Source organism: Amborella trichopoda, chromosome 5 (genome assembly GCF_054954075.1).
Source record: "Amborella trichopoda isolate Santa Cruz 75 chromosome 5, AtrichopodaSantaCruz75HAP2 v2.0, whole genome shotgun sequence".
Classification (NCBI taxonomy): Eukaryota; Viridiplantae; Streptophyta; class Magnoliopsida; order Amborellales; family Amborellaceae; genus Amborella; species Amborella trichopoda.
The window spans coordinates 45,792,501-45,805,299 of NC_142340.1; the positions used below are offsets into that span (position 1 = coordinate 45,792,501).

General features: G+C 33.5%; 1 protein-coding gene across 2 annotated transcripts; it reads right to left on the minus strand.

Annotated features, from left to right (window-relative positions):
- Window positions 1-517: 517 nt before the first annotated feature.
- LOC18431939 (hypersensitive-induced response protein 1) lies at window positions 518-8,222 on the minus strand. Of its 2 annotated transcripts, none has more exons than XM_006842050.4 (6): window positions 7,976-8,222; window positions 3,560-3,758; window positions 3,046-3,166; window positions 2,646-2,737; window positions 2,431-2,527; window positions 518-1,381 (listed from the first exon to the last, which is right to left on the minus strand). In XM_006842050.4, the coding sequence occupies exons 2-6, from the start codon at window positions 3,746-3,748 to the stop codon at window positions 1,026-1,028; spliced, it is 855 nt and encodes a 284-aa protein (XP_006842113.1). In that variant the 5' UTR covers window positions 3,749-3,758; window positions 7,976-8,222; the 3' UTR covers window positions 518-1,025. The 2 variants fall into 2 exon arrangements, with proteins under 2 accessions (XP_006842113.1, XP_088724450.1); XM_088868324.1 differs by having other exon boundaries at window positions 7,262-8,222.
- Between the last annotated feature and the right edge of the window lie 4,577 nt (window positions 8,223-12,799).

The window sequence follows — 12,799 nt, forward strand, 5'->3', positions numbered from 1 at the left end:
CTTTTGAAGTTTGAGCTTGATCAATGGAATAAATATAGCCACCCAAATTCACATCTAAAGATCATTATTAATTGTGACCACTTTTTATCAAAGGTAAATTAATTGTGACCACTTTTTACCAAAAGTAAATGATCTCATATTATATTTTTCCTATTTCAAAAGAAATCCTTTCTTTGCAAATAGTAATTAGAGAATAAAAAACAGTTCAATCTTGTAAAAAACTTTTGGGATGGACCCATGCCAGGGAAAAGGTATAATATCTCAAACTTTTATTTTTATTTTTCTGGTTTATTAAATTTTCCCTTGAGGATATTTCGGAAGAGTTTAGGCAGCCAAATCATAACATATTTTAGAAATTTTCTTAAGCTCCACACAAAAGTTCTCCATGGAAGAAAAGATCAGTTGATAGGTTATCCTCAAGTTCCAGCTTATGCAATTAGCATGTAACAAGGCTCTCCTTATTTCCTTACTGAAGTTTATTCTAACTACACTTTAGTACCAAGAACAAGCAACTCAATTTTTAGCACCAAGAACAAGCAACTCAATTTTTATAAACAATGTCACGAACTATTTTAAAGTAGTGTGCATTGAATGACAGAGTCAAAGACAAAAAGTACATGTGTCTTTATACACCCCACCTCCACAAAACCATATAGACATACGCAAAACCAAAATGAGAGAGATCTCCAGTTTAGGTGTTCAACCAATTGGCTTTAATAATAGACAAAAGTAGACAGCTTTGCCATACAAGAAGCTCCACAAACCATCACATATAAACCACTCCAAATGAAAAAGTGGAGAAAACCAATATCATACATGCAAATAAGTCCTCAAAACATGTTGCGGAAGGCGGGCGAGCACACACAAACTGAGAGAGGAAGGCACGTGTGCACACACAGACTGAGAGAGGCGCATCAGCATGAGAGAAACAAGGCATAACAGCAGGCTATAGAGAGATACGAAGCTGCACAGAGAGAGGCGACAAGCCAGAGAGGGCATAAGAGAGCACGCTAGAGAGAGAGTCTTCACCCCAAGTTGGCCTGAAGAAGCCCATCCCTGATCTGCGACGCAACATCACGAACAGCGCCAGGCCCATGTGGAATGAACACTGAAGAGGACTTCGCAGAGGCCCCAATCTCTTTCATTGTGTCAAAGTATTGGGTCACCAAAACCATGTCCATAACATCTTTAGCAGAAGTACCTGGAACATTGGAAGAGAACGCGATAACACTCTCTCTCAGACCATCGACAATTGCTTGCCTTTGTCTTGCAATTCCAAGACCAGAGAGATACTTGGACTCTGCTTCACCCTCTGCCCTCTTGATTTGGAGGATTTTCTCAGCCTCAGCTTTCTCGTTGGCTGCAACTCTCATTCTAGAAGCTGAACACATAAAAAGAGAAAATAAAATCGATGCCTTTGTAGTGATTAAGTAGTGATTTCAGGAAACAAACTACAATGATTCAACAAATTTTTATGAGATGAATAATAATAGAGATAGGAAGCAAAGAATCATGCCATTTGATCGGTCTTTTTTTTTTCTATGATGAATTTATAAAAATTTCAGCAGGGCTTGGGCCATGTACCCTGGATTAAGGACAAATTTCAACAAAAAGATTTCTTCGTTCCTCAAAAATTGGACCAGGAATTAAGTCGCCATTTTTTCTGTTGATAAGTAACTTATTAGCAGAAAAAACTCAAATTCCAGTTGTTTAAGCAAATTCAGACTGAAATCTTATGTTGAAGTTTTGAATTTGAATGTAGGCAAGATGGATACACAACAATAAGAAATGGATATAACAATAAGAGACAACATCTCATTCCATTGAAAAATAAACAAGACATAAGAATAATTTCAAAGAGGCAAACAGGCTAGTTATAATCTAATTAGAAATCCAAGCTTCAAACAGAAAGGGGTATGCTTGGCACTTCCTGAGAACCACAGTATGACAGGGCAAGTTTTTTGGCAGTTCATGCTAACATGATTTCAAAAAGTCCAAACAATTATATCAATAAATTTCTGGCATGTTAACAGAGAAAGAAAAACTGGCATGTTTTTTTTTAATATGTCAAAGAAAAACTGGCATGTTAACAGAGATAAAGAAAAACTCTGAGGTTGCGTCAATGAAATAATCAACTTAACCAAGTTCGACTTGCACCCAAGTAATAGATCTAGAAGTAATTACATCAGAGTAAAAGCAACATTAATTACAATGGGCTCGGAGACAATAGCAATAGAGAAAACAACCTGCTACTTAATTCAGTTAAAACTTCATTAAAATCAGTTATTAATTACTATTTAAGTGATGGAATTGACATACTTATGAAATAAGAATAAAAATAGCATAAACAGACTTATTAATTACTAATTTAAGTGATGAAGTGAACATACTTATGAAATAAGAATAAAAATACAGCATAAACAGACTTGCCTGCATTGATTTCATTCATTGCCTGTTTCACTCGTGCATCTGGTTCAATGTCAACAATAAGTGTCTGGACTATCTCATAACCATATGCCGACATGGCCTGTGATAATTGGTTAAGAAAAAAACAAACATTGTCAGCAACAAGAATTTAAAACCTGGGTGATATAAGAAAAGTAACGTTTAAAGGATTTCATAAATAAATAGAATGAGTTTCTAACCTTCTCAAGCTCCTCCTCCACAGCCTTTGCGATTTCATTCTTTTGCTCAAATGCATCATCAAGGTTGAGCTTTGGAACACTGGCCCTGATAACTGGAAAAGAAACATATCTCAGTTTGCTGTTGATAATATGTGCATAATATTGGTTTCTAATATCCTTGATTAACTGGAAAATACATAAAACTCCTTTGGTTCACAGTCTCACAATAAAGCATCACACTTCAAACATTAAAAGTGCAGAGTTTAGAGTGCAGACTGAACCCAGAATATCAACCTGGGATTTCCATGAATAGCATAACAAAAACCAATTTAATTAAATTCCAGCAGTCCATCTTGAGAAACAGATGAACAACAATATAACCTGTTAAACATCGATATTGATTTACGGTTCATCTTCTTACCATCAAAAACATAAGCTTGGATTTGATTTTTCGTGTTGCTGAGCTTATAGAAAGCATCAGAAGCCTTATCTGCCAAGGCTCGGTATTGGATAGATGCAACAACCGTGACAAATACATTGTCCTGTGAATTCAAACGATAGATGAGTAAGTGCAAACCAATTCAGTCCACTATCTAACAATATCCAAACTCAAACTAATTCAGATATGTACAAGCACTTTATCTTTCATGCCCTTTCATAGATATGAAACTGGACCACAACTCCGACACATTTCGGATCAAATCCACCTCACTCTTCTCAATCCCAATAAAAAACATTCAAAATTTGCAATCTCAAAGCTCAGAAGTAAATGTGCAATATCACAGATCAGAAGTTGACATGCAAACTGTGAGTTACGAAATGAATATCAAATTTACTTCCCTTTTCTCAAATCCCAATCAAAAAGATTTCAAAATGTAAAATCTCATATCTCAAAAGTTGAGATGCAAAGTCTAGGCTACAAAATATGTACCAACCTTAGTTTTCGTCTCACATCGAACATCGAGCTGCTGCACCCTCAGTGTAAGGTAACCAGCCACCTGGCTTCCCAGGCACCAGGGCAGAAAATGGCACCCAGGTTCTAGGACATCATCAAACTTCCCAAATTGTTCTCTAATGGCAACATTAGATTGATCAACTTGCAGACAACAAAACAATTGCCCCATTGCTTGACTTCTACAAAGTTGACACAAGCAGTGATGCATTAGGCTCAAAGCTCACAGGCATAAACAACATTCTAGTTTTACCAAATTACTAAGTCTCACACCATTGCAATCTAGTAAAATAAGAATACACTCATCAGCAATACGACTACAAAACACATTTAAATAGGGATGATACAATGCAATATATCTTCAATGATAAAACTTACAAGACTGTACCTATTCCAACCTGATAATAACCTTACATATCACTTAACGCATTATTATAGAACATTAGAAAGATTGACATCAGAGTGAAAAAAGAAGATTAAGAACTATAGTGGTCACCAATCACTAATTCTACTCAACTTTCTCTAGGACTAGATGATAGAAACAAACCAAACTGGTTAACTAGAAACTCAAGCCCAAGAAGAAAATCGAACCTCATAAGATCTGAAACCCAATACTGAAGAGACAGAACATAGAAACCCAAGCCCAAAAAGGAAATAGAGACCAATAAGATTCAGAAAACCAATACTGAAAATACATCTAAGAAGAATTAGAAGTCCGTTTTCAAAAGGAGATAGCTCTCATGATGAAGTCAAAGCTAGTCTCTACAACCAGTAGTATCTAATCAAAGGAGAAGAGCACTTACTAAACGAGTGATAAGCATATCATGCTCACACACTTTTCGGCCAGAAAATTAAATGATACATGTGAACCTGCTACTGAGTTTCAAGCCATCAAACCTGCTACTGAGTTTTAGTAGGCCACTATCTCTGAGTTTGTGGCTGAGTAGTGTGATCATGCATTTAATATGTTCATCACTCTTAAACACCATTTATAGACGTTAGAATCATGATAAATTGAGCCACAAACTGAAGCAGACATCAAATTCCAAAAGGTATTAGAGACCCAAAGTCCTATAAGGAATTAGAACCCAATCCCAAAGGAAAATACATCTTATAAGATATAAGAAACAAAACCCCAGATAAAGGAGAAACCAAAAAGGAAAAGGAAACCTATCAAGTTCCAATTACTATAGTCAACTCAAAAAAAAAAAAGACGTTTAAAAAAAATTTCCAAGATTGCATAGCTCAGAACTATGGAGTACAAACCAGCAAATTATAAACAATATTTAGAAGCAAACACATTGTGAATCATAGTTTTAAAAGCCTAGTTTTGAGAAGAAAATGTGCCTACAAAGGAATAGAACTATGTATAATACCTCATACACTTAACTTTGTTAGTCCATACTTTGTCTCAATGTTGGGATTAAAGCCTAAGACATTAATTTGCTTAGTAGTTAATCAAAATTCTCCTTAGATTACAATAAAACACCAGGAGTCATACACATCTGGCAAAACCTTTAGACAATAAACTCTATATAAATTAACATTTACATACACAAATTCATAAGAAATGAAGAATATATGTTGGGAACTGCAGAATTTTTGGGTGCACTACAAGAACAATCAAAAGCAAATTACTACCGAACCATATGGAAGCTAAAAGTGTCAAACAAAAAGGGCCTATTTCCAAATTGCACTCAATGATAAATTCAGATAAATCAAACCTCATAACTTCACAAGGAACTACAGATCCGATTCAAGAAGCTTAGTGACAAATGACAATAAAACCACAAAACAAGCAAATTGAGAAGGAGGGAGCGAAAGACCACACTTGCAGCAGAATAAGTGTGAAGAAGAGCAGATTCAGAATCTTTGTTGGAAACTAAGAATAACAGATTCTCTCAACACAAAATAGTTTGTCGATAGATTCAGGACAAAAAAAAAAAACTCATAAAGCAAGAAAGATCCTAGACAGAGTATTTGTCCAAAAGGTTTATATATTGGTATCATTTATATATAATACAAAAGTAATGGTTCAAAAAATAAGAATTCCTCTATGAAGCAGATCCAGTCATTAAGGTATCGTGGTGTTTGTCTCATATTCCTAGATTTGGTGATTTCCACCGAATATGAATTTCTGGGCCCACAGGAGAAACAGCCTGTAGTTTGGTCCACTGATGCCAAAATTGTTTTAAGACACAAGAAACTGTGTGAATGTAGATGTGCTTTTCCAAATTTGTTTCCTGAAAATTTCCCCAACTCTGGGCAACTTTCAGTCCAAAATTTCAGTGGTACCTCATATTATCATCCATATGTCAAAGTCAAAATCTCAAATATGCTAGAATTTTAAGTTATGTAAAACAGAGGTCAAGGTGGTAGCACCACACTCAGGTACCGGTCTCGGTTTCCATTCCTACCAATGCTAACCCCTTTCAAAAAATACGAACGGTTTCAAAAAATTGCTAACCCACTACTTATAGTAAACGTTAAAAAAAGGAAACAAGTCATTTTTGCAAACAAGTTGTATCTTTGCTCATTAACAACAAAAAAACAAAAAGTTAAAGAAAAAAAAGCAATGTGTTTAAAAAAAAAAATTCAACTACCCAGAAACCAATCTAATGCATAAAGTGCATAGATGGCATCAAGCTAAATCTATAAGCTGTCATGCAGATTGAGGCAAATTGCTGAAAAGGATGAGCATGTCACACATACAGACTAGGTTTAAGACTGAATCCTTTCAAATAGAATCAAAATTAAAATACAGCAATCATTTTGCCTTTTGAGAAGATAAATGAGTAAACAATGACATAGCAGAGCAATTTCACAATAGCCCGAGAAACCCATGAGTAAGCAAAACAATTTCGGACACAATCTAACAACCTGAGTAGGTGATGGTAAAGCCAAAACAAAATTCTTGGTTACCACTGCAAAAAATAGAAATAAAAATAATAAGACTCATTGTATGAAAATATTCCATAAACTAGGAGTGCCAACATCTGACCATATTCTTGGGTATTTTCACTAATGGAAGATGCCTCGAGAATTTTTAACGAACTTTTCTGCATAGGAAAACACATCGTTTGCACTAATTTTATGGCTTTATCTCCACTACTTGGGCTTTAGCCAAAATTTTCACCAATTTTCCCCAAATCTTCAATCTTTTCCAGTGTTATAAACACCGCCAACTCTTTTAACTGCTGAGTAGCAACCAATATCATTGCACGCCTAAGGTATCTAGCATATTCCAAAGATGAAATAGTAACAGAAGTTTTTAAAGCATCATTGACAAACTATAAAAGAAAACAAGAAAGAAAGAAATAAAGAAAGGCAACAACTAGTTATATATGACAGATTTGTGCGCATTTGGGGTGTCATAAAAGAAGAGAAAGTATAATGTATAAATTGAGTGTCATCAACGAAAAGAATATAATATGTAAAGAAAACAGATAACTACTCATTCACAATCTTAGCACACCCACAAGCTACCTACCAAGGCTGTAATTGAAATTTATGTGACCTAATTTAACAAAAAATTGAACCTCAAAGATCCAGATAACGATAACAAAAGGCCTCTCAATATTTTTCATAACATAACATGGATGAACATATCATTGGAAGACAAGCAATTTTCCCAAAAAAAAAAAAGAAAAAAAATTGTTTAACCAATTAAATGAACTGTAATTACCAAAACTGTGCCCATGAACAATTTATCAAGTTTTAGGTCTTTGAGTGAAGAGATTGGCGAGAAATAATTTAAAGCTTCCTAAACTAAACGCATGCCATGGTCCGTTTATATCTCAGTTCATCACCATCATCATCCAAGCTTTATCCAATGATTTCGGTTCGGCTATCATGACAAGACGTTGCAAAGTTGATGTGGCATAGTTGTAACTTGCTGCCTAACCAACGCAACCCACCTCCTTTACCCAAGCTTGGGACCGGTTAAAGGGAAAGTTTAAGATCCTCACCCCATTAGACCACCGTTTATATAACTGGAAATTTCCCCGCAAGGTTTTACTAATCAGGGATTTAGTACAAAGAAACCTATCAAATTCAAGCTCCTTAGCATAATAATCCTCCGTATTCGAGCAAAGAAATCACATCAAACCCATGGTTCAAAAAAAAGAGAGAATTTAAGTTTTTTAATTGTGAAAACTTATAACACACTAAAATTATCAAATCCGCAGCTTAAATTCCAAAGAAAACAGCAAAAAACTAGCACAAAAATCACATCAAACCCCTGGTTCAAAACGGACCAGCAAAGAAACGAGAATGAAGATCCTTAACAAGAAGAAAATTACAGTTAAATGAACAAATCTACTCTAAATTCAAGAGAAAAGCAGCATAAAAAATTCACACAACAGACGATAAAATATGGAAGTCCGGGTTCAAAACGTACCAGAAAATGAAGAATGAACCCTTAATGGAGAAAAAGCACTCTGCTCAATTATTTATAAAGGAAGGCAAACGATCACGAAACAGCAAGGTAATCTCCGAAAAATTACAGAAAAGGACAGGCAATAAAAGACGGGCAAAAAATTGCGTTTACAAGGGTTTAAAATTAGAAAATCCTAACCCTAATTATGGACGAACGCCTGAGAAACAGAGTACCGAGCATAGGGAAAATAATTGTGGTCGCGCGCTTTGGAGTTTAGAGAGAGAAAACTTTGTTTATAATGGAGACGGATAGGGTAGAGAGAGAAAGAGCGAAAGTTTCGTGATACTCAAATAAATATTAGAATATGCTCAAAATTTTGGAATAGCGGGGTACGAAGTTCGTGTTGCTGTCGAGTAAGTAATTGTGATCATCTTGCATTAAAGGTATCGTGAAAATAATTTATAGTTATTTAATATAATAATTATATAATAATATAATATAAATATATTTTAAAAAAATAATATTTATAGTATTTGTAAAATTTAAAATTTTTTATATATATTTTTATCATCTCAATAATCAATCTTTCAAAAAATAAATTACTTTACACTTTGAAATGGTCAAATGGAGTCTCTTTCAACAACGAATCTAAACTATTCATTTGGTGAATTTCTATATTTTAACCTTTATAAACTCAAAATCATTTTTTATTTTTTAGTATTGTTCATCTAATGATAATAAAGTCATCTAAAAAAAATTAGCAAAGAAATAATCCTTATAAGACTTATATGATTGTTCATGTTAATTGGGTTAAAAAATACTTTATAAATTGTGTTTTCAAAATTTTCTTTTTTGTAATTGCCCATTATAATAAAAAGAGTATTTATTCTAAAATTTGTATCAAACAAATGGCCCTAACATGATTGTTGCATTAAATTACTATACAACCGTTGCATTAAATCACTGAAATAGTCTGTTTATATACAATATGTATTTATGACCATAAAAGTTTCAATATAACAATAACAATTTTAACATAATTATAGTTAACAATTTTTACATAATTATATTCATTCACATAACGATATTAACATAATTTATGCAATCATATTCATATCGTTATACTAACATAAGTTTAACATGATTATATTAAGTTATTGATATAAATACACAACAATAATTTCAATATCATAATTTTTTCTAAAAACAATATCCTATTTTTATAAATTAATTATATGGATTTTTTTAATTTATATAATTAAAACTTAATCATATGTACTTTAATTTTTTGTAAATTATAAAAAAATAAAAATTAGTAATCTAAAAAATAAAAATAAATATTGTTTTATAGAAGGTTTCATTTTGTAGACAAACTTTCCCTTGTATAAGCAATAAAGAGAGAGAGAGAGAGCAATGTTAATAGAAATGTGGAGATGTTAATAGAAAATGTTTGACTTTGAAGTAGAGGTTGAAGAGGTAAGTCTAACAATTAATACCTCCGAAAATTGTGAGAGAAAAAGACAGTGTGAACCCCACGTCACAAATAAATATCTAATGCTCAGGACGTATGCCTTGACGATCAGTGCGTGCGTAAGTGAATAAGGTGGGCCCCATAAGGGACCAGGCCGCTGACAATGAAACCTGCACAATAAGGTTGGGACCACAATACATTTCGCCTTAAGAACCATCTTAAATTACAGCTACCCTACAAATTTTACTAGAAGGGGTTGTTTTATGCTCAAATATCTTCAATTTGATCATTAACATCAAGATGCATACACATGAGAAAAAAAATGGATGAATTTTGGAAATAGTGTATTTTTAACATATTTTTTGACTGTCAATTTTCAAGATTTTTAAGTTTTCATAGATTCGTTGATCTACTCTATGTTTTAAGCTTTAAACTTTATAAATAAAGATGTAAATATGTTTTAAAGCTATCACAAATATTTTTAATATTAAAACCATATTTCTCATTACTATTTGATGGTAGGGTCTAATATGAGTGTTTAGAGCCTGAGCTCTAGACAAATCGCACCCTTTTCTTTTTATTCTTTTTGAGTTTGAAATGTGGAAAATTTACACATGTGTAGCCAATGAAAAGTTAGTGGGAAGTGGACGAAACTTGATTAAGACCCCCCAAGTTCTTTGCCCCATAAATTGAAATGAGGGCGTAATTGTCTTTATCCCAAAGGCAATCCAATTGATCCGGAAAACACATAAGCATTTTACCCTACTCAACTTTCCTAACAAATAACCCTAGTACAAATTTTTTTTTTTTTGACGAAAATATCATTTCCTTCCCTAACAAAATATTTTTGTTGGAGATGGTGGTCCGGCATTTTGAACGGGTCATCCGACAATTATTTTTGTTGAAAATGGCCAGTCCGACGACGATTTTTGCTGAAAATGGCCAGTCCAATGTTTCATGGCGGCGGTCTGATGTTTCATGGAAGTCCGACGTTTAATGGTGGCGGTCTGACGTTTAATAGTGGCAGTCCAACGTTTCATGGTGGCAGTTGGCGTTTCATTGTGGCGTTCCGGCGTTTCATGGTGGCAGTCCAGCGTTTCATGGTGGCAGTCCGACGATATTTTTTATTTTTTTGCTAGAATGAGCTGTCCTACGTTTTGAAGTTGCGGTCTGATATTTGGTGCATGAGGGAAGGGCATTTTTATAAAAAAAAATAATAATAACTTTTTGCATAGAATTTTTTTATTTTTTATTTTTTATTTGTAGAAAAGTTGTTAGGAAAAGTTAGGTGGGATAAAATGAGTAAAAAATCCATTTTGAGAAGTTTTTGCAATTTTCTTAGTAAAAAATATCTAATTGAATCTTTCTAAAAAGTAGATTTCTTTTTTTTTTAGACAAAATTAGATCTCTCTCTCGAACCGAATTTTTTTATCGGAAGCTCCCTCTCAAATAATTGTGGGTAAGTGACATCGTCTTTCTGAAAAATAATCTGTTTTTAATAAATAGTGATATTTCCGTCCAGGATCTTTATTTTATAAGTTTTGTGTGTAAGTGACCCCATTGTCTCGAAAAATAATCCATTCTTTTTAAAAATGAAATGAAATAATTATTTCTGCTTATTATCATGAATTTTAGGCGCGATAAATTTTATGCGCACGTGACCCCATTATCTTGAAAAATAATCTTTTTAATAAAAATTGTGATATTTTATCTATGTTAGAAATTTTGAATGCTGTAAATTAGAAAAATAAATTTATTTATTCTTCTTGTCTATTGTTAGAAATAAATGTGATATTTCTGCTTTTAGTAAAATTGTGATATTTCTTTCTACTGTTTTGAATATTTAGACATTGTAAAATTCATGTGCAAATGACTGCCTTATTATTTAAAAATTGACATTTTTGCAATTGATTATAGTATTGTTGTGAAATGTTTATATGTGAATTGATATTCCATAAATTGTGATAATTCCGTATTCTTGAATTTTTATAAGAGTTTTTCTATACATATTAAATTGGCAATTATGCTAGAATGCCTTTACAAACTGCTACCTTTCTAAATTGAGGCCAAAATATTTGATTGGTTATTTTTGAAATATTATAGAGAGTGACTGTTATTAATGGTTTAAGTGAAATTCATATTAATGATTTCAGTGATATGTTGAGTACATGATATTGCTGCTTTCGAATGTTTAAAGAGATTTAGAAATAATTTAAGTGTGCAAGTGGACTCATCCGGTTCGCCGGTGAGGTATAAGTGGACCTATCTGGGACGCCGGAAGGGATTAAGTGGACTCATCCGGTACGCCGGTGAGGTATAAGTGGACCTGCAGGGATTAAGTGGACCTATCTGAGACGCCGATAGGGATTAAGTGGACCCATCAGGACGCTGATGGGGTATATAGGTGACCTACTTGGGACGCCAGTAGGGTATTTTGTGAAATCCTTTGAATTATGTACTGCCGTTAAAAGTGTTATAAGCATTTCAATTACTCGGATTATACTTAAATTATGCATTTATTGAAAGTGAAACTGTTGATGCATTTCTGTTAATAGATCTCATTTTGGAAAATATGATATCTTTCAATCATGATTATTTTTAGGATTATGATGATCACTTACTGAGTAGCCAAACTCATCAAACTATGGTAAACATTTTTTTAGGATAACTACGGATTCATTTTGAGTGCTAGTCAAGATCAACCTTGGAAGATACTGTTGTTGTGCTAGCTTTCTTTATTTACTATGTAAGACCTCGCCACTGTAAATTTGTCCTATCAATAGATGTATATATGTTTTGTCCGTCACATCTCAGGAATAATAGTATTGTAAATTCTTGGGGTGTGACAATTATGGTATCAGAGCAATAGGTTTAAGATCCTTAGGAAATTTAAAAAGAATGTACTTAAAATCACATTTATTGTGTGTACAGACCGGGATAAAGTCAGGATCCAGAATAGCTGAAGCCAATATGGAAGGAATTCACAAAGCCCTGGAAAATATGGTTGCTCTAATGCAACATCAGATGGCAAACAACAATCCACCCAGGCAGTCAGTTACAAGAAATGATGGGAGCAATATCAAACAATTTAAGAAATTAAACCCACCTTCTTTTAAGGGTGCTGTAAACCCACTGGAAGCCGAGGGATGGATTATGCACCCGGAAACAATATTCGAGGTTATGGAATGTCCTGATGATAGGAAGGTGGCCTTGGCAGTTTTTATGTTAGAAGGTGAGGCACAACACTGGTGGCGAATGGCAAAAGGAGTATTGGTCAAAGAAAATAAAACCTTGACTTGGGAAGTATTTCTAGAGGCATTTAATGAAAAATATTTCTCAAATTTTATTCCAGACCAAAAAGAAATGGAATTTCT